This window comes from Thunnus albacares, chromosome 2 (genome assembly GCF_914725855.1).
Source record: "Thunnus albacares chromosome 2, fThuAlb1.1, whole genome shotgun sequence".
Taxonomy (NCBI): Eukaryota; Metazoa; Chordata; class Actinopteri; order Scombriformes; family Scombridae; genus Thunnus; species Thunnus albacares.
Genome location: NC_058107.1, coordinates 13,005,094 through 13,030,669, shown reverse-complemented (window position 1 = coordinate 13,030,669; position 25,576 = coordinate 13,005,094). Strand labels below are relative to the sequence as shown.

Sequence of the window (25,576 nt, the reverse complement as noted above, 5' to 3'; positions counted from 1 at the left end):
AGCTTATTGTTTTGGCTTCTGCTGCTTTGACTCTCACTGTTCTCATCATCCTCGTCTCAAGCCACAACAGGCAGCTGTTTTCAGGGAAAAATCCCTGATAATCCTGAAATATACTACCTGTCCAGCACCAAATGACAAACAGACAAAGTTAGCGACTATCTGGCAAACACAGTGGAGCATTTAGCAGCTGAAGACACAAACATTTTCCTCAGGACTTGGGGGAGACTAAAGTGAATAATTGGACTTACATTTGCCTGGTGGCTAGAAATCCAAAATGAATGCTAATGTTGCTCCATATCTACTGGATAGGCAACATTTTGCAAACACTTTAGCCATATCAACTTTATAAGATGATAATGTGTCAGCATTGTGTGTATAGCTTGTTGCGCTGCCCCCAAGTGGCCAAAAAATAAATTATTGAAGGCTCAACATGATCTTTCTCACCACAGAGCTTTTTATAAATCTGTTGTAAGGACATTTGCAGACACAGTAAACCTCCCACTACTTTTAAAGGGAGGTTAATGCCACCATTTTTCAAAAGTGTACCCCTCCCTCTGTGTCTTGTCACAAATAAGTAGATTTGTTGTAGCATAATTAGAAAGGAAACAGCGGTCTACCACACACTAAACCACCAACCAGAAGCCCCCACTGCTGCCTTTTGGACAGTTTGCTTTTCCTCACTGTAGGTCAATTGTAAGCAGACCTGCACAGTCACAATGTCGGTTTCACTGGTGGTTTTATACAGAAGTGCTGTGGACAACCATGATTAATGTGGTTCTTTTGGATCACTGCAAAGGTCAGTGGTCCATTCCTCAAGGACCACAGTCCCCCATGAGTACAAAAACTGTCCCTTTAAAGATTGACCAAAAACTGTCACTTCACAACATCTGGGATTACAGTTTTGCTGCTTCTCCTCAATTCTTTACACTCTTCTGCTCAGTATTTTACATTTACATTATCTGCACTTAGAGCAACTTGGAATGCCAACCCCATGAGCATTGTCACCACAGACTGACTCTTTGTTATCCAAGAATATGTGCCACAGGAGTATGGTCAGCAACCCTGTTGGCTTCTTTAAATAGAGAGAAGGAGTTCTTATTGCTGCTAAGTGGGCCAGTGCTGTATTTAAGTAGCAGAAGTCTATTTGATGCTATACTTTCCCTTAGCCAGTCTCTAATTAGTGGGCTGCCTCATCCCTCAGCTGCAAGGGAACATCCCACGTATCCCTTTTCTGGAAGGTTGAGACTCCTCTGCCCTCATAATGACAAGGCACATGTGAAGACAGTTAATGGAGAAACAAACCCAAACCCTCAAAATAGCTTGAACTCCAAAACAACATCAATGCACAAGGCTGTACACCATGGGCATGTGCATATGGAGAAACACAATACTGTCACTCTTTAGCTTCTTGGACAATGTACATTTTGCTTATCCCAAAACCATAAAAACAGGTATTTAACTGTACTTTTACAATGAGTTTATACAACTTTATTTCAAATGTTTAAGACATGTATTTTTTTTTTTAAAAAAGCATACCTCTCAATTAGTGAAAACGTTTGTCGTATCCAACTTTTTTATCCTTTACTCTGGAGACTTTTACTAAGACTTTATGACAGTTAAAGAGTATATTCGTGCCCAGTCCTGGATGGTAGCCTGCCTGAGAAAATACTAATGAAGGTCAATATTGTGTTATTCATCATAAACTCTACCAAGCTCTTTTGAATTTCTTGGCTAATAAGACTTGCAGAGTCTCACTGAGACAGGCCAGGAGTCTGGAAAGAACTAGCATTGCATGTGTGTTGCTGGCACAATGTACCAATCCACCATGTACGCAAAATAATAATGTTTTTACATGTTGTCTGGTCCATTGTTGATTGGCGTTGTGTCTCCATATACAGCTCACCACCGGCCACCAGGTGGCACTGTCAACCATTGGTTATGTTGGCTGCTCAATTTCCATCTTTTGTCTTGCCATCACTCTGGTCACCTTTGCAGTCCTGTCGTGAGTATCACCAATTACTCACATTAATAACTTACATTTATAAATCTTTAATTTATGTTTAAAGACCCCCTCCAGACATGTTTTAAGACATATAAAAACACTCTTCTTTGAATAATGTTGTGTTAGATGTATTTTTCTCTAAGTTAAAGTTAAAATTACATCTACTCCTTCTCCCTCATAAAAAAAACAAAACAAAAAAAAAAAACAGAATCTATGAGTATACAAATGTAACAACTGAACACAAGATGTCTCCTACTTAACTGAAAAGTCCATTCTCAGTGTTACACTGGAGGCTTCAAGTTTCCACATCACACTTATCAAAGTTGCATACTAAACCACAATTGGCTTTCAAACTAGCTGTGATGTCACAAAATCATGCTCATAGGTACACATCTTAAACTCAGAGTGAAGGTGAGCACAGAGAAACTTTCCTCCTTCAGCAGATGAATGTGAAAGCAGCCTTCTAGTGTCAAACTCTGTACAGTGAATCCCAAACATCCAAGAGAAGGAAGAAGAAGCAAAACACATTTTTGAGTGGAGGGGGACTTTAATATATAATGTATTGCAATATATTACCTGATCAATACATTCACACATACACTCCATGTACTGTATTTGATAAATACTGTTTTTATCTCATAAATGCACCAATGTCAACATAAATATCTGTTTCAAAATGTTATTTTGATCACAATACTATAGCACTTTGATATGATGTTGTCCTACTGCTCTGCAGGTCAGTGAGTACCATCCGTAACCAACGCTACCACATCCACGCCAACCTGTCCTTCGCCATCCTGGTGGCTGAGATCTTACTGCTCATCAGCGCTCGCTTCAGCCCGGGCACGGTAGTTACACAGTACAGCATGATGATGATAATGATAATGAGCAATGTAGTAATGACAACAATGTTGTTGATGATAATGATTGTGAGTAGTTTTTTAATTATTACAGTGATAAAAAAGATTTAAAAAATGATGATGATGATAATAATAAAAATTACTGGATAAATGATAATTATTAATATAATGAGGGCAATGAGGATTATAGTGTGCCTCAGAAAGATTAGTGAGTGTGTCTGTGTGTATTTGAATAAATAATGAGAGAAACATCATTTGTGTTTTACAGTGTAAAAAATGCTAAATATTGTAAAGAGCAAACTACAACTTGAATGATTAAAATTAAGAATTATGCGTGAAAGAAAGAAAGAAGAAGAAAGTGTAAAGGAAAAAATGAGAAAAATACTGTAGTTGAGTGAAAAACAAATGAGAATGAAAAAAGAAACAATAAAAACATAATAATGAGAATGATTTTTTTGTCCCCTGTCCCAGCTGCCTTGTAAGGTAATGGCTGTCCTGCTTCACTTCTTCTTTCTGAGCGCCTTCGCCTGGATGCTGGTGGAGGGCCTCCACCTCTACAGCATGGTGGTCAAGGTGTTCGGCTCTGAGGGTAGCAAACACTTCTACTACTATGGCATTGGTTGGGGTAAGTCTGCTCTGCCGTCTTTATTTACTACACTCAGATGGATTAACCAGAAGATATATCTGACTGACTTTCTCTTTTGTCATTTTATCGGTTTTCTGTACTTGTCATTTTATTTTATTTCCCCAGTTTGACCCATCGTCCTGTCTCTACCTCATGCCAGTCCTTTACTGTAAATGTGATTTTACTACTTTTAAGTGACCTTACTGGTCAAATATTGTTTATTAAACATAAATAAAGATGAGCCCGTTAAATAAATCTGCTTTGAGTTACATTCCAGTGTAACATTGTCCCTCATGATCTCAATGAACCAGAGTTGATGGACAGATGAAAAGAATCTGGGACATACGTATACTGTCTTTGGATGCTGGGGAATGCATCGTCTCTCCTCCACATGTTGAACCCATTAGTGGAAAAATGATCCTTTTTTTATTACTTCCTTTCTTCTGGCCAGAGTAATTTTTCATTTTGTGTGGCCAACTGCAAATTATGTGCTAGAGACTTCTCTGACAGTTAGAAGCATACCTGATGCAAATAAAAAGTAAATTCATTTTATAAGTATTTGCTGCTGCTATAAGCTGTGATAAAGGCTTTTATCTTTTATTTCCTCCTTAATATAGTAACAGTTTCCATTTAGTAAACCTAGAAGAAGAAACGTTTGGCGGGTAGCATTTACCATATTGGACAATATAATCAGGGCCACAATGTCTAACTGTAGGCTGTTTGTTAAAATTAGTTAAGGCATATTTTTTGACGACAGGCAATTTTCACTTCATAGTGTGTCATGAAAATCTCAGAAAATCTCATCCGTCTATATACAGTGCACGTGGAAAAAAAGTGAATTATTTTGCACTACAGTATTTCGCTTAAATCTGTCAAAACCTGTGGATTTTTTTTCCAAGATAACCCTGGTGAAATTCAATTTTTTTCTCGTTATTAACAAATTCCATGAACAGACAAAAGCTAACAATGAATTGAACATTGAAATACACAATAATACAGCAGAGCAATTAATCCGCAGCTGAAAATAGTTCCCAACCCAATACCCAAATGCACAATTTACTGTGCAATTTACGTTAACAAAAAACTACGAAGCCCAGCAGTTTCAGGAAATTATTTTTTAATTTTATTTTTAAAAATGAAATTATACTGTATATTTACAACTCATTTTAAAGATTATTGTCTTCAGTAGGAAAAATGGGCTGAGTGCCACAGACATGTTCTTTAAATCATTCTGTTGATTGCATACTTGTTGACTGAGGAATATGAGTGTGCTGATAACAACTTTTTTTTTGCCCCAGGGTCCCTTAGCAGGTCAATCCAGCCATGGAGACTAAATTACATTTATAGTTAATTTGTAACATGGGGGGATTCTTTGTCTTTTGTTTTAACAGGCTCTCCATTGGTGATCTGTGTGGTGTCCATGACATCAGCTCTGGACAGTTACGGTGAAGTTGACAAGTAAGTATGACCAAAAAAAGTATATCATACTTATATTGAATTAATTTGATTTGACCAAAGCTCGGTGGCATTGCATAAGAATGACATCACCTGTGGAAAGAAATTGGAACTGCCAACTGTGTTTAAAGTTATTCAAAAACTTTCAGGTTAACAGTAACTACAGATGTCATTCCCTATTTACATTACAGCATTAGAGCATTTTTACTTGGAAGGCAACGCCATATATCTTTTTTCACTCTCTCCCGTGTGTTTGCTTTCTCAGCTGCTGGCTGTCACTGAAGAATGGAGCCATCTGGGCATTTGTGGCACCAGCCCTGTTTGTCATTGTGGTGAGGAATTTATAACAATTTGCACTTGTCAATTTTTACAGTTAACAATTCATTGCCTAACTTGGTCTACTTCTTAATCTCTATCAGTTGTAAGCTTGTCTTCTATCCCAGGAAGAAAGAAAATAAATAGTGTTTTCTGTTCATATTAATTGTGTTGCTTCCTTTCTGATTTCCAGGTGAACATCGGCATTCTGATATCTGTGACCAGAATTATATCTCGTATCAGCGGAGAGAATTACAAGGTTCATGGAGATGCTAATGCAGTCAAGTGAGTTGATTTGCTTTCATGATCAGACCAGTACTGTTTTGATTATTAGATACTGTCCTCATATCCAGAACTAATAATATAAATTGGGTTTCTCTCTTGCTTTGTTTTAGGCTGACAGCAAAGGCAGTAGCTGTACTCCTGCCTATACTCGGCATTTCCTGGATCTTCGGCGTACTAGCTGTTAACACGCACTCCCTGCCGTTCCTATATATCTTCGCAGTATTCAACTCGTTACAAGTAAGTTCTTCACTACGAGATATTTTCTTTTCCGAAATGTTTGCAGTCATTTGTGAATTTCCTCCTAAAGTTTACAGTTTTTTCCTTTTCTTTAGGGGTTCTTTGTCTTCTTGTTTCACTGTCTTCTCAACTCTGAGGTACGGTGCTAAACATGTTAAATTTGGGTTTTAATGATAGTTATGTTATCTTTTTGTCAAGTCCTGTGGGAGAAAACTGTCCACACACACAACAGCAGAATTTCATTTGGCAACAGGGTCTAATGGTGTAATGGTTTTACTTCTTTCTGTACTTTAGGTCAGAGCTGCTTTCAAACACAAAACCAAGGTGTGGTCTCTTACCAGCAGCTCCATCCGAAACATCAATGTGAAGCCCTTCAACTCTGACATTGTGAGTGTTGGTGTTAAAGATCCACTAGAGCAAAGATGAGCTGTTCAACTTTTACCTGAAGCTAATATTCTCCTTACTATCCTCTAGATGAATGGAAACAAGGAGGGCGTAACTCCCACTAAGATGAACACATGGGACAAAAGCACCAACTCAGCCAATCGTATCGACCTCTCCGCCGTGTAAAACCACACATCACCGTTTCTGTCTGTGGCAGGAGAGCAATCTGAAGCTCACCAGTGTAGAACGACAAAACACTGAATGCCAGAGTATTTTTTTCCACTATTTTATGTGTTGAATTGGACACTCATCCAAGCCTCAAGTGAAAGTGATGCCAAAGGAGGTGTTGTGTAGCTAAATAATAGCTTCACCTTTAAAGACAAGCAGACTCTAAGAACTGTGCCTTAATAATGTCTCATTAAAAAACATATTGTGTTCCCAAAAACAGGAGCAGGGATTTCTGAGGAGGTCAGTGAGGTGACACAAGAGTGTAAGAGCGTAGTTCAGGGTCTGACCATGACGCTCTGTGTAGCAGAGTAGTCTGTTGCATGGTCTGTATGTCCATTGCAGTTGACTTAATGGGCGGCCAGAGTTTATTTAAATCACAGTGATATGCTTTGACATGTTATTTTTCCTCACAAAATTAAATTGTGCAAATCCATCTGCTTTAACTTACTTGTAGAAAATGTAACTAAAATTTGAGATGATTAGTATTTTCATAGGGAATGTTTCAGTATAAATACATGACCTTGGATACAGAGAGACCAAGGAAAGCGCTTATATTTTGCTGTAGATGTAGATTCATGCCTTCAAAACAATAACATCATGGTTTCACCAGCTGTTAACAGCATTTGATTCATCATCACCTGGGATAAACAGCTTATTTTACCTGTTCTCACTGCAGGATAAACACCTCTCAATTCATTCACACAGCTTTAACGCAATACCTGCATAATAACAATGGATGATGTAGCAGTGAATTAGACCCTATGTAATTCTGTTATAATGTATTTATTTATTTTGTGATTCTGAGTTCTGTTTCACGTCTTCTGCAAAGTGTCACAGCTCAACAATCAGTATGTTCTCATGTTAAATTCTGTGTCCGTTTGTGTGTTTTCTCTCTCGAAATGAACTGACTGGTATTTTGCAGTACCTCACATCTTCGTAAGATGCAGTATGTTATGCTTGTTGAAGAATAGTGAATACTGGTTGTGTTGTGGACACATTTCTGTGAAGTTTTATGATGTCTTTAGCTATTTCTAGAGCTAAATTTCTTTTAAATTTTCATACTTTTTTGTACATTAAAATAAATATGTTCCACAACAGAGGGACATGATAAGGTGGTTGCTTTTTTTCTTAACATACTGTGAGAATGGAGGGAGATGACATATTTTAAAATGTCATTTATCTTACACTGTACCAACATTAAGTTTCCTAAAACAGGATTTACTGTAAGTCACTCTGCACCCACTTTTCATGTCAGATTTAAAGTTAAATATTTCAGTATTTCAAAACATGTATAAGGCCTTTATTGATTGTTGTCTTATGGTACTATGGTTTGTGCTTCCAATTATCTTTATTAAAAAACTTTTATGACAAGAATCTGTGTCATCTTCATTACATAGGCAACATGATTCATGCCATTTGTTGGTTACTCGTATATGTACCTGTGAATTACACTATTATCAAACCATTTTTTGAAAGGAGAGAGTTATTACTGTACTGTCTAACTCACTGATATGGAGACATTATGTAACCAGCTAAAACACACAACAACGAAATTGTCTGGTTTCTATGATACCGATGTTTCTATGATGTTGAGGCCCTGATGGATTATGAGATTGTTGGCCTCTAGGCACTAAAATGCGTGGTGTCAGTATGGTGCACAAGGCCTAAACTCTTTACAGAAACCAGGAGGGGACGAACAATTCTTTTTGAAGGTGTTGTAATGTCTTCTTTGATGTGATATCTTTAAACTAAGTGAAGGGGATTTCTTCAGTTTTAGAGAAGGAATGTTGACTGAGCCCTTTGCTTAGGGATCCCCTGATCACTTAGGCCACTGGGGCTTTTGGTAATCCATGCATGGAAGTAGTGGAGGAGACATGTGAATCACTAAATGGGGTTAAAGCAGGTTTATTTGTTTTGTTTGTTGAGTGTTTGTGCATATGTACAATTTTGACCAAAGAAAATGTTTAGGGATCCTAAATAACAAAGGCAATGTAATTTGGGCTGCTTGAGTTCCACGTTTTAATAGATAAATAAAAACAAGCCACCATACTACTACTTTAAATAAAAACTCCTAGATTTAGCATTTAAAAATAAGTTCAAGCCTATTTAAGACATTGACTTACGAGTTTACGAGGTGTCCCTGAAGGCGCCGTCATCAAACCTCTGCCTGTCCGTTTGCGCATGCTCACCATGAGATATGAATAACTGCAGCGGATGGGTAAAGGTGAGGAAGACAGTAATTTATGAGCTCTGTCTGGATACAAACGATTAACAAACAGCACTACTGCGACTTTTTAACTTGTATTTGTTGTTAGAAGCAACAGGGAGTCGTTTGAATCGGTTTTGAACCGGTAAACAAGCACAGCGGGACGCTAGTGTTTTTGTTTACATACGTTTATTTATACCTACGCACGTTGTCTTAACTTTTTGTCTGTTGACAGCAACTTTTTAAGGCTGTCATCGATATTTTCTTCGATTATATGACTTGTCAATTGTGAAGACAACATTTTTCATCAATGAGATGGGATTTACCGGCACAAGGGAAGTATTGTGGGACTGTGCGTCTGTTTTATTCGGAAAATCAGCCTCCTGAACCTGCCCGGATACTTTAGTGTGTTTATTTTTATTATCCATGGAGTCTGTTGGGAAGTTTGAGTTCAGCAGGAAAGACCTGATTGGTCACGGTGCCTTTGCAGTTGTGTTTAAAGGCAGACATAAAGAGGTAACTTTCATATCTGAAACAAATATGTATTTGTCTGGTCATTGTTGATATAAGTAAGTCTGGTGTATTAATACCATTTATTATATTTTCTTTTACTTTTCAAGAAACGTGACTGGGAGGTTGCTGTGAAGTGTATCAACAAGAAAAACTTGGCCAAATCACAATCTCTTCTTGGCAAAGAAATCAAAATATTGAAGGTAGTGAAGGTTTTAATGGAGTCATACAATATATTCTGTGTCAGCTTCAGTGTACCTTGAACTAAAATGTTTTTTTCCCTCCTCTAGGAACTCAAACATGAGAATATTGTTAGACTACTGGACTATCAGGTAGGGATGGTTTGTCTTGTCTTCCCTCTCTATCTCTGTAACAGCTATTCACCCTCATAAGCCATACTGTAGGCCATGCTGCCACACGTTGCAAATGTTGACATGTTGCTGAAACACTGAATGTCATTTGCTCATGCGCTACAGATTTAGCTGTTGGATGTTGTAGTTTCTTATGAGGCTTTCTGTAGGGTATTTTATCATAAGCCATACACTAAATAAAAATCCCTAAAGTTTACAACAACTCACACATGGCACAGGGCAGTAACCATTTGCTTGGATGTGTGTTTGCATGAGTGTGTGTGCTTCTCACCTTACTGACACCTGCCAGACTGCCAGACACGGTGAGCCGATCTCTCAGTGTTTCTGACAGATGGCAGAGTGAAGCAGGTTAAACAATGGCTTATAAAAGACACAGTCTGAGTATCGTCTCACAGCAGGCACACACTAGCATACAGGGCTAATGAATGTGGATTATACACTGAGACTCTAGGTCAGGCTGCAGGAGACTTTTGTGGGCCGTAATGGTGTTAATTTACCTGGCATCAGCACAACATGTGCTGTCTGCGACATGTATTACACTCTATTAGACAAACAGTGTTATTCATGAATTAGTACAAGTAAGTTTTAATCCAAGACACAGACCCTATTAGCTTTAACTTCCTGATATAAATGACAGAGGCAGCTTGCCCCCCCCCCCCCCCCCCCCCCTTTCTTCACTCCTCCTTCAGTAGACAGGTGGGACTGACACCTTAAACTTCTCACACTTTTACCCCACCTCATCTCACCTCTCTGCTCTGTGACTTTTTCAATGGCAATGGTCAGGGGTGCCAAATGTGGGAGGGGGTCTTTGGAGCATGAGCTGACAGGTCCATGACAGGGTACAGTTTCAGGCCCCTGAGTTAGCTGTTGACAGGGGGCCCAGAATGTCTAGAATCACCACTGATGATGGGCGAAATGAGAGTCTTAAGAAATGAGCTGTTGTCACTTGTTGTGTAACCTGGGGCACAGCTGCTAAGACATTGATGGATTGTCAGTATAAGTTATAATTCCCCGTCTTTCTACATGAATAAAATGTGATGTATTCATTACCATTCAACAAATCAGTTTAAAAGTCACTTTGATCTGATTCCTAGCATCATTTTATACCACTTAGTCTTCATTTTCCTGTGATAATTTACATTTGATCTGGTTTCATCAACAGGAAATGGGAGGATGTGTGTATCTAGTCATGGAGGTGAGTTGTGATAGAAATGGTAATGACTGGTCTGTTTCCATGCGGAAATGTAAATCACATTCACTAATAATGTAGCATTGTCACAGCTTCTGTTAAGACTTGTCTTTCTTGTCTTTTCAGTACTGCAACGGAGGTGACCTGGCAGAGTACCTCCACTGTAAGTGTCCTACATTACACAGGGCCTAATATAGCCCACATTTCACTACTGTTAAGTTTTTCCATTTCACCTTTCTCAGTACACCTCACTGTTGCAAAAGGGGATCAGACTCACGGTTTCTTACTTGTAAACATGTTTGGAGCAGCTTACTGTAGTACCGGTAGGTTTGTGTTGCTTTTAAGAGGCTTGGCTCAGCTTTTTCAGTGTTTTAGAGGAATAAAAGGATTTTTAGTAGGCGGAAGCAGTATAACCATAGAGTTCAGGTTTAATGTTCCCACAGGTCAGTGGGTAAATTATCACTAATACTCCTAAGTACTTAACCCAGATAAAATTAAACCCCTAGAATTGGCCTGTGATTAAGTTTTTCACAGGTTTTTTGTACTAATTATGTAGAAACTAGTACAAAATGAGTGCCCAATAACAACTCCCAGCTGTTATATTTCTTGTCATTGCCTTTCCTTGTACCATGTAATTTCACCATGTTTAAATTCTCAGAATGATAAAAAACTTTTCTCACTAGTACGTCACACTGAAAATTTCCCCCGCCTCAAGTTTCAAACCCTCTTTCAAAATATGATGACGTGGCTGAGGGCATGGAGTTGGTTTTTCTCGTGCTAAATTTACCTCGTTGGTGTAGATGTGTCTATTTAAATGCTGATGTAAAGTGTTGATCTAATTCTGCCACCATGCCAGTTTCTTATTTTGTGGACTTGCCAATGTTGTGTCCCTGCCAGAAAGCACATCCAGCTATTTGCAGCAAACCACACGGTCACGTCTTGGCAAAGTTCACGGAGCACGCACATGACCTCACCCATCTGTCACTCACTTATCCTCTGTCTTTCGGTGGAAAAACACTGCAGCTAGAAATTCTGGATGTACTGGGAAGGAGGGTTGGGGGAGAGGTGGCATGTCAGACAGCTTTTAATATCCAAAAGCAGCCACACCGTAAACAAAATTCTCTTCCACGAACTATGACAGCAGTGACGTCGATGTGATTGGAGCTGGGTATCTGAACCTTACTTCAGTTAGTCATGGGAATGTAAGCACAAACAAAGTTTTAAGTAGATATAGTTGTTGATTTATGCTGATTACTTTCCTAATTAGTCATTTAGTTTATAAAATGTCAGAAAATAGTGAAACATTCCCATCACAATTTCCAAAAGCCCAAGTTGACATACTCAGATCATTTGTTTTGTCTGACCAACAGTCTGAAATAGAAGACTAAAAAGTGGCAAATATTCACATTTGAGAAGTTGATATTATTGATATTCATGATATTATTATTGATATTATTATACTGTTTATTATTATACTGCTCAAATAAAATGAGTGATATTAAGACACTTGGGCTTTGGTAACTTGTGATGTACATTTGTTACTATATTTCTATATTTTATAGATAAAACAGTTAGTCCTCTAAATTATTATTAATGATTTATTAAATTAATAGTAAGTTGCAACACTGCAGTCCAACAGAATGGCACTAAAGCTGCGGCAGCATGCAGAGAATAAGTGCGGACACCTCTACACGTGTATCTACATACCATGTAATATGACAAACCTTCTATATACTGCCATGCTTACTTCCTCCCGTATCATCTTAATGTATTTCCTCCCTCTGACCCTCAGCTAAGGGCACGTTAAGTGAGGACACCATCCGTGTATTCTTACAGCAGATTGCTCAGGCCATGAAGGTTCTGCAGAGCAAAGGCATCCTCCACAGAGACCTGAAACCCCAGAACATCTTGCTCTGCCACACAGAGGGGCGCAGGTCCAGTCCCATCAATACCTGCATTAAGATAGGTAATGATTTAAGTCAGAAGAGTTTAAGAAGAACTAGATGTACAGTATGTCTGTGAAAATGCATCAGCTTAAGGAGGATGGTGGAACTAGTTTATATCTCACTGATTTTAACAGCCTACCCCTCAACACACACAAATTCACACACGCACTACTGTACTGTAGGTCCCTCACTGTACTTCTCTCGCCCTCCAGCTGATTTTGGGTTTGCGCGTCACCTCCAGACAAACACTATGGCAGCAACGCTGTGTGGCTCTCCCATGTACATGGTGAGTATTAAGGTCCTTTGGTTTCACGTGCCAGCACAATATGGTGTCAGTGTGTCCCCAGGCTGTAAGCTGTGTTTGTCTGAACACAGGCTCCTGAGGTCATCATGTCCCAGAACTACGATGCCAAGGCTGATCTGTGGAGCATAGGCACTATCATCTACCAATGTCTGACTGGAAAGGCACCATTTCATGTGAGCGGTACTTCTAAGAACACACACATGCAGATACTAAATCTCTAACATCACCCTTCTGTGTTTAGGTAACTGGATTTAACAATAAACCACAAAATGCTTGCTAAGGTCCCTTACATAATCACAAATATTTGTGAAGTTGTTTGTAGATTGGCTTCATGCTCATCATTGTCAACACAAAACTGAACAGGATGTATCCTTTTCACAACGCAGAAACAACGTGATCCACAACGCAAATATGAAAAAACCACTTGCCCGCTGAGTGACACTCTCCCTGATCTCATGTTATTTGGAAATGCTGGAACAGCTTGACTGCTTGTTAGGAAAGAGCCTTGTTTACAGATGGGGGGCAAGCGGAAATGGCTGCAAGCCATTCCTCTAAGCCCAGAGTAAATATTATTTCACAACCCCGGGTATTACTTAATGTCGTTCACGTGGCCTCTCTGATGAATCTGTTATTTGCAGATTGCCTCACCTTTGATTTCAGTATAGACACATGCTCTATCTCTTCTTTGGTCTCCTCTTTGATTTTGAAATCCATTTATCCCCATGTATTAGAGGTTAATGAAGAAGAAACATGTTGTTTGACCTTTTGTACCTATTGAGGTTATTTATGTTGCAGTTTCTTCGAATGTATTTTCCCTGCGAATGAGAGGAGATATTAACTTCTATTTCTGCCAGGCAGGTCAGCCAGTTAACTACAAAGGTCAGTGTGAGGTTACCTGATGATGATGATGACGATGATGTTTACTTAGCTGGCATGTCCAAGCATTCCACTTTGTCCTCAGTGGGATCATCATATGGTTTATGTTTGGATTTTATGCACTGTAGCACAATTGGCTATGGCACTGTTTTTATATTTGTGATGTTGTAGGTAAATAGACAGTCAAACATTCCTCATCATTTACTCAAACACACATGTTTGTAGGCGTGCAGGTGTATTCATTTGCACATGTTTATGCACGTGTGTGCATGGGAATGGTGATTTTTTTGTAACTCACGTTTGTGATTTTGTGATGCGTGTGTGTGTGTGTGTGTATAGGCCAGCACACCACAGGAACTCCGTCTCTTCTATGAAAGCAACAGGACCCTCTTACCCAGGTTAGTGCCCCTCTGGACGACCCCCCCGCCCCCCCCCCCCCACCCACCCACCAGCACACATACTCACTGTACACACACACACATACACACATGCTACACGCAATAAGATGATGCATTACTGTGAGAGCTGTTTCTAGTTTCACCTTTCAGTTTTCTGATGAATGACTGATGGTACTCTGCCCTGTGCTCGTGCTCAAGTTTGTGTGTGTGCGAATGGTGTTTGGTGTGCACATGGCCAGTTTACAAAACACATGCAAGTACACAGACAGGCACATGCACGCACGCCTACATAGTTAGAACTTAATAAATCTACAAGCTGCACACCACCACTAAATATAGTTCTAATCTGGAAGAAACTGATACAGACACCTGACGGGACCAATCATCTAGAAGAACATTCTTGATCAACCACTCACACAATTGCAAAAGCATGGTCTACTCTGTTTTTCACTGTTGATTAATGAGTCATTAGATTTAGTTAGAAGAAAGAGTCAGGGTCTCTCTTCGATGGTCTATGCTGTCTGTTTAATTCAATTCCATCCTTAAGGTATAGACAATTATTCTATATCTAGTGTCTTGTCTATGGTATATTTCATAGTTTAAGGTGTTGTCAGTGTGTAATGTGAAACCCAACTTCTCTGCCTTGATATCAGTAAGACCAATGCCTTTACAAAACAGTTCTCTTGGCTATTTAAAGTCATATTAACACTGAATCCCTGATGTGCAGAACTTGGACCTGGAAAGTGTTCAAAGGGAATTATGGATTGTTTGCCCACTGTTTTCATGGTGTACTTTGCCAGCCTGTGTATGCCTCGTGGCCATGCTTATCTTTTGCACTGATAAAGCCGGTGATAAGCTGGCTGGCTTGTGTGAGGAGGCATGGTTTGTTGTTTTCTTTTCATTCTATATATAACCTGCTGCGAGCTGCCAGCTAGTGGTCTGCACAGCTATCATTTTCCACATGACCCACATAGCTCAACACAGACATAAACACACAAAGTCTGTATTGACTCTGAGTGTCATGATGCCCTGAGGTTTTTTCACTGAAGCTGTAAATTAGATTAAAAATTCACATATTTTACAGCTCAGTCTGAGCTTATGAAACACAAGTGACCTAAATATTAAAATTGCTTTTAACACCACCTAAACAGAATCAGCAACAAAAAGTGCACACAGTGAACACACTTAAGCATGAAATTCAACATAATGGCATGTGCTATGGACATGTGGGGTACACTCATGACATATTGTATAAGCTGCATGCAGAGATACACCTACCTAATGTTTTCCCTTCTTCTTGGATTGTTCTTTATATCAAAAAATGGTGGTACGAGCCAGTAATCTGACTTTAATCATGATTCCTCTCACGCATCTTGTATAAGTTTGTTCATCTGTGTTTTGTTTCGTCCATGATTAATATTATTAACAGTGTTTTGAAACCGTTTCATTTTCTGCAGCATCCCCAAGGAGACTTCTAGTAACCTAAGACATCTACTGTTGCGGCTCCTTCAAAGAAACCACAAGGAACGGATCACCTTTGGTAAAGTTTAACATTCAGTACTTCTTTTTCATGATTACATTTTTAAAGGTCTTCTCTTACATCTAAATCTTTACATTTGCAGATGAGTTTTTCCACCATCCTTTCTTGGAGACAAGCTCATCCACAAAGAAGTGTACGTACTGTACTGTATCTTGCTTGTTTCAGTACAGTTTATAATCAATAAAGGTTCTGTATCCGAGGTCCTAAGACAAGTACATTTCTGTTTTGACAGGCTCTCCAGCTCCTATGCTCTCCTACCCCAGTTCTGGCTCAGGGAGCTCCTCTAGCAGCTCCTCCACATCCCATCTGGCCTCCCTTCAAGTGTGTACACCTTTCTCTTGTGGATTTATGAAACCAAAATCCCTTGTCAAAAGATGTGTAGTATAGTTTTTTATAGTTTTATACTTTAAAATAAAGTACGCTCAATGTGTATTTTTCTCTGCAATTTCTTAAAGTTAAATTTGATCAAACAGTTCTTTGTTTTACACCCTCGTAGCATTCCGATGGAGAGATGCACCGACTGCAGCCCAAGGTACCGTGCTCCCCTACGCAGGATACCCCCGGCTTCCTGCTGAAAGAAATTGCCAATCGAGACAGTAGGAACGCCTCATCTTACACTGAAGACTATGTCATGGTACCTGCTCAGTTTCTCAGTAAGAACTCACTCTTATTCTTTGGATCATCGTGCAGTTATCACAATCAAGCAATTTTTCTTTAACATCAACCTGTCACACGTTAATTTGTTGAAAACTGACTATTTCTTGTTGTACTGTTTCTAGGTGAGTACACATGTGAGGCAGAAGGTGGGTCACCCATTGAGAGTTGCCTGATATACAGCGGGTGAGTTCAACACATTTTATTATGTGGATGATTCCATTGTACATTACTGTATCCCTTGTGGGCTTTCTCAGTTTACTTGTTAGTATTACAGATTTATTTTTGTAGAAATAAGGAGAATAATAAGATTGATGATTTCTTCTGTTTTATATTTACAAAAACACAGTGGCAGTCTGTCATCTTGAAGGGAAGCATCCAAATATCCACTTGCTGTAGAAAGAATGCAGAACAGATTTGTTTGAAAATGTCATGTAAAAATTAATGTTAGTAATTATTATTAATTTGTGCAGGCAGAGCTAACAAATGTCTGTCTTTATGCTTTTTCCAGGACCTCACTACTGGCTGAGAGAGGTCCCGGAGCTGCAGACAGGATGCCTCCCCCGTCTCCCCTGCTACACTGTCCCTCCAAGCTTGCTAGGTAAGAGGAAGTCAGCCTGGTTTAGATTTTGGTGGGTTGAAGATGGAAGTGTTCAGAGGTAGATTAAGAGGCTGAAAATGGCACAAAATACTGTCAATCCCACTACTGTTTTACATTTATTTTGAAATCATCAAATATACTCCTAATTGCCCATTGCTCTTTTATCCATACAGCAAGCCTGTTGAATTCGGCGGCAGTAACCGCAGTCGCTCGGAGCCCATTCCTGTCCCAACTCAGATCCAAAACTACCAGCGTATGGTGCAGCCTGTAGGCCTTCATGGCTCCACCAGGTATGTGCAACTGCTCAGCTGTTTTATCTCTGTACCCACCGCACCCTATTGTCTGGTTATTACCCGTTCTTCTCTGCCTAACTATTCCTCATATCATTCAGGGTCACACTCTGCTGTGCTGGGAGCAGCAATGAAAGCTCACCACAATGTGGAGGGTCTAGATCTCCGGCTTCAGGCTTCAACCCCTACTCCTCAAGGCTGGCAACTGGAGGAGCCAGACCACAGCAGTCCTCCCCACTTGGTAAGCATCTTAATCTGCTTTTGTTTTACCTTAAGTCAACCAATTCTGTCCCAATACTGCAGCTAAACACAGTACATGGCAATCTTTTAAGAGTAATGTTACTTGTTGGCCACCACAGCCATTTGGGTGTGAACAAAAATTCCATCTGACATTGATATACAGCAAAAATATGTGCATTCCAGGAGTTGTTTTGTGATTAAGTGTTATCATTTGATTTCCTCTGTACCCACTTTCTCTCTACATGACTCATGTACTTTTATTTAGGCCTTTTGACAACACCCAGAGATTATGCCTGAGCATGTTTCAGTGTTGATGATATTTTTAATAAGAGCAAAAGTGTTCCAATGAATACTGTTGACTTAATAAACAGACCTTTCTCACTGTTTTTACATATGAATTAATATCTGTAATGCTCTATTCACTAGTGGGAACTACGCCAAAGACCCCAGAGCAGTCTCTCCCTCTCTGTACAAGAACTGGGCGGTTTGCTGTCTCTCCTGACATGCAGGACACTTTCATCCCCAAGGTCAGATTCTAAAACATCTCTATTACAGAAAGAGAATATCAAAAAATAAATATTTTGTCATCTACACACCTTCATTCCAGTCAAGGCTCAGAATTTTCAAATGGTTCTAACAAGCAGGTTCACTCAAGAATGCCCAGCCGAATCAGGACAGTCCCGGACCTGCAGTCCCTTGATCTGTCTCCTGCTACCCAGACTGACCTCAGCAGGAAATCAGCCAATAAAATTGGCCCTGCTAAAAGGTCAGAGCAGTGTAATGTCTATAAATTAATATTATTATTATAACTGTTATTGCTATGTAACAATATTGTAAAAAACATTCTGTAGTCATATGACAACAGAATGAAATGTGATTAATGTGAATGTGATTTGTTTGTGTTCATTTCAATAACCCACTTCTACTTCAGACTACGTCATTGATATGAAAACCTGCCATCTGGCACATAGCAATGTCACACACAGTATAAAAGATATGCCGTGTGATAAATTATTAAATGCTCATGACGGTGTCTGTGTTTGTATTGGATATCCAGATCACTGAGCACAGGCAGGCTGTCTGACATGCTTCTCAAGGCCGCCTTTGGAGCTCAACTTCTAGATGAAGGAAGTGACGACAGCCTCGGCTATGAGAAGAGCATGGACACCACAGGTAGCAGTCTTTAGGTTTATTTACCAGTACTTCAGACTATATAGTTGTTGTTGTAGTTACGGATAAGCATAACAGGCCAATTCATAAAAACTGTAACGTCCTAAAGGTCTCAGGTGATAATGAAATCAATACCTACTTTAAAACGTGTTGGCAACATGCATTAATTACAAGATGCCTATTTTGATGTAACTACCATAGTGACAATGGCCAGAGTATTTACTGGGCCAAGGCCATCATAGCCATTTGACTATTCTTATTCATCCCCACAGCTCCACCTACTGGTTGTCATACAGGATTTCCTTCCCCTGACAGCTCGCCTGTTGCAGTCTTCACTGTGGGTTCTCCATACAAAGAAAACACTCCTCCTGATACTGTGGTATCAAGGATGTTCACAGGTATATGTTCTACTTACAGTAACTACCCTAAATATTGACGGACTATTGAGTGCATTCATGTCTAACCTTTATTTTAGCTTGTGTTGTAGGAGGTTTATGAAAAGCCTCTTAATTATATTTCTGAGTGATCCATGATTGAGGCTATACTTTTATCAAGAATTTTTCCAGATTAGTGTTCATTCAGACCATTTATTCAAATTAAGTAAGATGTTATTCTCCAATGAAACAATCTAAAGTGAAACACAAGTACAGAAGTATTGTTAACCAGGTAAATTTGAAAGTAAACCATTTTAACATTGAGCATGTAAAAGAACAAACTGTGATTGGTCACATTAAAGTTACAGTTTGCTGTAAGCGCAGCGAATGACATGCTTGCTCTTTTTATTCCTCGTATTTCAGATGTTCAAGGTTATGTTGGGTTTGTCTTTTTCTTAAATGCAGGCTCCCCCAGCTACATTAACTCAGCCTGGCTACTCAACAGTCGCCTTCTTCAGCGAGGAAGCCGTAGAAACAGTGAGACTGAAGCAATGGATGCTACTCCACACTGTAATCTGGTCTTTCACCCTCCAGAGCTGCCTGAAGATACACTGATGGAGGTACAGACAAATACTACGCTGTGACTGTGAGATGAAGGGAATCCTGCTGGTTGTTTTGAAGTTACAGGCATGAAGAATTATTTGCAAATGAACATAAAATAGGCACACTCAGATTCCACATGATCAGCTTCAGTATTCACAATATTTTATTTGTTCAATTCTTCACAGCAGGCACACACAGATGCTCTGAGTGACCTCCGTTTCACCTTGGCTTTTGTCCACTGTGTTATGGAATTGGCTTCTTCTAAGGAGCCAGGGCTGGATACCATCAGCAGTCCTGATGTTTCCTTTTTAGAGCAGAGTTTGGTGACAGATCAGATCAGCCTCTTAAGTAGAGAGTGGAGGTGAGAAGCATGAGGATTTTTACACTTTATCAACATGTACAGTAGCTCCCCTCTCTTCACAAAGTTTCTTGAAAATATTCTGTTTCTCATGTTCACTTTCCAGCTATGCAGAGCAGTTAGTGTTGTACATGAAGGCTGAAGAGTTTCTGTCAGCAGCACTGCACAGTGCTAAAGGGAATATCAAGCAAGGTCGAGTCCTTCCCTCTGCCACAGTCAAACAAGGTGAGACTGGTGACCTCTGGTTTTAAGCATCAAGCACTCAACTTTTGTGTACTAATGGCAGACAGAATATATCAAAACAGGCGCTTGTCAAGCATCTTAATTGACCTATATGCTATTAATCTGTACGCTCAGTATGTTCCAAATGACTTTTTCACCAGCATACAGAATGACATTAGAAAAATGGATTATTCTGTAGGAACAGTTTCAGAAGTTTCTATGGACATTTTAAATATTTTTATGGCAGTGAAAATTAATTAATTGTAACTGACAGTTTAACATGGGATGAATACTGTTCAGATAGACTTTGGTGGAGTATTGCCTTGAGCAGCTTGACCTATGCAAGTATTTTTGTTGTGGTACTCAAAATGAAGAGAGAATTGTTATGTTATGTTGAAGCTTGATAAGTGTCAGTTATATGATAATAATAATAATAATGAAATGTCTTTGTGTGCTGTATTTTCTGATTGCAGTAATCAAGAAGCTGAATGAGTTGTACAAGACCTGCGTAACATGTTGTCGCTCCCTCACCAATCGGCTTCAGAGTTTCCTGCTTGACAAACAGAAGCTTATGGACCGCTTCAATGGACTCACAGCAGAGAAGCTCATCTACAACTACACTGTGCACATGGTGAGCTCACCTTGTAGCAGGGGATGTTGACATTTACTCCAAATCAAATTCTATCCTGCATGTATCTTTATCGTAGCTTGACTGTGTGTGTTCTTACCGCATTCAGGTACAGTCTGCAGCTTTAGATGAGATGTTCCACTATGGTACAGCATCAGTCCAGCGCTACCATAAAGCCCTTCTGCTGATGGAGGGTCTGTCCCGAGTCATCACGGAGCAAAAGGACATTGACAGCATAGATAAATGTATGTGGAAACATTATGACACACAAATCACAAAGACAGGAGTTTAAAATGCCAGAATCACACCATATATAAATGTATTTCCCATACTGTCACAATGATGAATCGTCTTTACAGTATTATTGTGCTTGCCTTGACTAGGTTTTATTATAATCTGAATTTCTCAATCTCTCTGTTGTTCTCAGGTAAGCAGTGCATTGAGCGACGTCTCTCAGCTCTGCAGACTTGACTGTGTCCATGAGCCCTACAACTACATTTTCTTTCCTCATCCATCTCCCTTCAATGTACAATAGATGGATTCTCCAAGGTTGTTGATACACAGAAGCACTTTGATCTTTCTTAAGGGAAATGACCACTGGAGCATCTGCTCCTGTCCCACTACCCAGTCTATAATCCTGACATTTGCACAGAAAAGACTGAAAGTCCTTTTTCGGACACTTTCTTGAAGACAGATTGTTTTATGATTGTTTGAATACTTTGATCAGGTAACATTTTTCTCAGTATTTGTTTTGTTACAAACTGTACATGTTAGTGTGTTTTTTGTGTTTTGCACATAGAATACTCTGATCAAATTATAACTGATTTTAATGTGTTGTACTTGAAACAAAGATTAATTAGTTAGGTTGTTTTCTGTATTTGAAGCTTTTGTGTTGTGTGTACAGTAAAAGTTCACCAGCCAACATCAGTCAAAAGATCTTGAATGAGATGACCAAATATTGCAAATTTGTAGCAATACTAGTAAAACTGTGCCTGCTTCATTTTTCTTACAGTAGAGATTTAAAGATAGAGAGTATGTTTTGACGTCACACAAAACACCTGTCTAACGGTCATGTAGACTTGCATCATGAAATGTATTAAGTATATTTTGACAACTGAATGAAATTTTAGTGTTACAACAACTGATCCAACAATGGCCTCCCTCAGGTAGAGATGTACTCCATAATGAGGTACTTTAAGTGACATTAACTGCATGCCACATCTCTTGTGTTTATCTGTTGTATGTGTGTATGTGTGCATCATTGGTTTTTATTTTTCAGCTGTGCTAAGTTTGGCAGTACAGATGTAAGTGTGTAAAACAAAAAAGTGTTAATTTGTGAATGAATTCACACATGATTTTTGACTGCCTGATATTACTAAGTTACTTACTTACGTTTGTTTTAGAATTTGTCAAAATGCCTTTTCTACTGTCACTTTATGACTGCCAGTCAAATTTGCCAAAATGAGTTGTTACATACTGTGTGATGAAAATAAATAATATTTATTGTCAGAACTATGGGTTCTATTCAAGTCCATCTCAGTTTGCATGCTAAATCAGTGTGCCTTAGTCACAGTATCTTAATTAAATGTTGTACTTTTTACTGCACATTTATATGATAGCTGAAGTTTTTGGTTACTTTCCTGATTATTTGACATAAAAAACATACACTTATAAAATATAATACATACTAAAGATTAAAACACCTACCTAACTGTACAATATATAAAGCAGTTAAACTAGCTCTACCTCAACCAAGTACAACAGTGAAATCAGTATTAACAATCTATATCATATAATAACATATCAGTCACATGGGACATTTACATCGATAATGATTGTAGCAGCTAAGCTTGTCAAGGGTTTAATAATGAGTTAATAATTAGAATCAGCTGTGTTAGAGTGAGGAGATACCTAAAGCATGCAGGGCAGTACCTCTCGAGCAGCAGGGCTGGTGATCACTGCAATAAGTGGTATGGGGTTTTTTTCAAGGCATGTGATTGGGAAATCCTCCATGAACCAGGGGGAAAGCAGCGATACATGGAGCGTACTGGCGTCGTTATCCAGGAGAGGGGAGTGTTTCTGTCTGACAGCAGCCTGCTTGGTGAATCTCCAGATGGGGCAGTATCAAGTGGCCGCATTACTGAGGTCAAGTGTCTGTGGTCAGCCAGAACCAGGACTATCCTGCAGGCAGCAGAGAGTAGGGACTTTTTTCTGGAGTTGGATGAAGTGACTGTGTCTCTGACACTAAAACAAACTCATAACTACTGGCATCAGATCTAGGGCAACCTGCACCTGACCAGAGCTAACAGATGTCACCTACTTGTGAGGATTCCTTTTGCCCTTGTTGACCTGCCAGTGCTCAAAGACCCAACATGGGCTGTTAACACTGACACTCTGGAAACATTTTATAAAGATTTGTTTCCTACCAAACATTGTGTCACAGTTGTATGTTTATATCTGCAATTGTATTTACCCTGCATTCATGATCTGTACTAATGTCCTTTGAATTAATTGTGACAGTCATAATAAATGAAGTTTTGGCACTTCACACAATACATGTTTTTTGACAAATAAATGTTTCTGGATATAAATAAGAGTAGCACATTTTTTTTTATCTTTATTACTTTTTTAATAAAAGTCTTTCCGCAAAACAAACAGGGACATAAATTAGTCAAAAGAATAGGAAGATGGAAAGATGCCCACAAAGGGGGCAAAGCACACCTTTCTCAGGCATGAATCAATTATTCAACAATGTTTAACACACATTGACAATCAGTTAATTCATTCAATTTCGCAGAGAATGGGTGTTTGTAAATTTGTAAGACACACACATACTTTTAGTATCTTGTTGATGTTTTTTCTGAACTGGTAAGTGATGTGGTGCAAAATGCCAAACAATTTCAGCCTCTGAATGGGAGATCAGTCATTGTCAGTTATTGATCAGTTATTGTTCACTTCCTCCTGTGTGAACTGTCCATTGAAAAGGAAAGACAGGCTGTTCAGCAAAATGTTCTGAATTGTGAAGCCCTTGTCTGCCATAACCATATCACCTGGTTTCAGATGTTGGAGAAGTCCACAGTCAGCTGTGATTGCCTTGTCTGAGGCACTCCCACCGCACATGTAATTACTCCATTGGAAGCCACACCAATTAGAGCCCTCAGCATGGTCCGTCCTTTGTACTGGCTGTACAAATTACTGTGTGTGTCAAGCATCTCTGTGTTAGAGACAGCAACCTTGGTGCAGTCGGGCCCTATCATACTGGACAAGAGGAAATTTGACTGAAGGAAAAAGTTTGCCTCTGTTTCTCCAATTGTTTTTTAATTTCTCATTCTCTTCTCTCAGCATGACATTCTCTACCTCAGCATCGTGTAGTTGATCTGTTCATCCTCACCACTGTTATGGATCATTTGTTTCTTCCATTTAGGGGTATGGCTGAGGTGGTTGAGGAATCATTCCATGCAAATCACAATGGCCCAGCAGCTTTGCCATTGGGGAAATGCCAACTGCACACCCTAGAGTTGCAGTTTTGGGTAAGTTTTCATACCTATAAAAGAAAAAGAAAAAGAAACCGATCACCATTACTTAATTTCTCTATTAGTCATGTGCACAACAATTATAGTGAGACAGTCATTGGCAATGAAAATCTTAAATCTCAGGATCCCTCCAACAATGCTCAAATGATATGTATAGAAAAGAGAAAAATGCAAGTAAAAGTAGGAATCTAAGATATAAAATAGTGCAGGAGTTAAAACATAGTAATAAAACAGAATATAAGACATTGGTAAGAATATAATACCGTGGTAGCAGGTGTACAGTAACGATAAACTGTAATGTAGACAGGTTGTTCACTAATGTATATTGCTAATGAGAACTGGTAAGGACAATTAAGAACAAGATGTAAACAGGTAACAGGATGTAGACAGTAGTATCAGCTGTGCTCTTGCTTGGTTGGAACAAAAACCTGCTAAACCTAGCTGGGCAGCACACAGGGTTGCCAGGTCTGTGTGACAAAACCAGCACAATGGCCAATCAAAACCAGCCAAATACTCAAACTCAAAATATGCCACCACCAAACCATATACACTGCTTTTAAAGTCCAACAGCATTGCTATCATTACCAAATGTATTGTAATATCTACAAAGTAATACTATTGTGGCAGTTTAGACAGTTTAATGACTGTTGCTGGAGGCCAGCAACAATCTCTTAGGCTAACGAAGACCTCTGGTTGGTTAGATTAGGATCTAAGTATTTCTTCCACTGCTGATTTCCAAAAGATTGTATTTAGTTTCTAAGAACGTAATACAAAGAAATTATGCTTTTTGACTAAAAATAATGATGGTTTACTCATATATCAGGCGGGTAACAACATACATAATTATTAAAATTCATTAAATAACCCATTTTAGCTTACGTCATCGTTTCACTGTATTACCGCTTCCTGAAAACCGAACGACATCCGGGTTACACAAAAGGTTGCCGCGGTCGCCATGTTGCTGAATGAAATTAGCTCCAAAACATTGAATAGCCGGTAGCAATATCGATATTTTATTTTTTCGCCGAATAGCATTTGTTACAGCATCTGTCTCATTGTAAATATGACTTAGGATTTATGAAACAACTACAGAAGCCCCCGTTCCCTGTAAGTAACACCAGTGAGGTGATAAAATGTAACATTATTCATTCGTTGGGAGATGGCCTGCTAGC

At 39.1% G+C, this 25,576-nt stretch overlaps 3 protein-coding genes across 9 annotated transcripts in view; all 3 read left to right on the top strand.

The window, feature by feature from the left end:
* The window catches only part of adgrd1 (adhesion G protein-coupled receptor D1), a 32,084-nt gene extending 24,327 nt beyond the window's left edge, over positions 1-7,757 (top strand). For both annotated transcript variants that reach the window (XM_044366351.1, XM_044366360.1), the window contains 10 exons: positions 1,899-2,002; positions 2,739-2,850; positions 3,334-3,487; positions 4,879-4,945; positions 5,208-5,274; positions 5,451-5,542; positions 5,653-5,779; positions 5,875-5,916; positions 6,074-6,166; positions 6,254-7,757. In XM_044366351.1, the coding sequence (XP_044222286.1) occupies positions 1,899-2,002; positions 2,739-2,850; positions 3,334-3,487; positions 4,879-4,945; positions 5,208-5,274; positions 5,451-5,542; positions 5,653-5,779; positions 5,875-5,916; positions 6,074-6,166; positions 6,254-6,349 (954 nt within the window). In that variant the 3' untranslated portion in view covers positions 6,350-7,757. The remainder of the gene's footprint in view (positions 1-1,898; positions 2,003-2,738; positions 2,851-3,333; positions 3,488-4,878; positions 4,946-5,207; positions 5,275-5,450; positions 5,543-5,652; positions 5,780-5,874; positions 5,917-6,073; positions 6,167-6,253) is intronic.
* An 829-nt stretch (positions 7,758-8,586) lies between these two features.
* ulk1a (unc-51 like autophagy activating kinase 1a) lies at positions 8,587-22,383 on the top strand. The gene is made up of 27 exons (XM_044366340.1): positions 8,587-9,113; positions 9,218-9,310; positions 9,398-9,439; positions 10,641-10,673; positions 10,794-10,830; positions 12,460-12,633; positions 12,826-12,899; positions 12,989-13,090; positions 14,133-14,191; positions 15,649-15,731; positions 15,814-15,864; positions 15,964-16,052; positions 16,228-16,384; positions 16,511-16,571; positions 16,897-16,986; positions 17,160-17,276; positions 17,378-17,517; positions 17,943-18,043; positions 18,161-18,282; positions 18,574-18,689; positions 18,959-19,084; positions 19,526-19,680; positions 19,849-20,024; positions 20,128-20,246; positions 20,717-20,874; positions 20,981-21,116; positions 21,299-22,383. Exons 1-27 carry the CDS (start codon positions 9,024-9,026, stop codon positions 21,340-21,342), a joined length of 2,745 nt encoding a protein of 914 aa, XP_044222275.1. The 5' UTR covers positions 8,587-9,023; the 3' UTR covers positions 21,343-22,383.
* Positions 22,384-25,327: 2,944 nt separating this feature from the next.
* Positions 25,328-25,576, top strand: part of ep400 (E1A binding protein p400) — a 28,566-nt gene continuing 28,317 nt past the window's right edge. For 4 of the 6 annotated variants that reach the window (XM_044366293.1, XM_044366315.1, XM_044366301.1 and 1 more), the window contains exon 1: positions 25,328-25,511. The gene's annotated coding sequence lies outside the window, so the exon portion shown is untranslated. The remainder of the gene's footprint in view (positions 25,512-25,576) is intronic. The other 2 variants (XM_044366322.1, XM_044366330.1) reach the window with 1 other exon arrangement.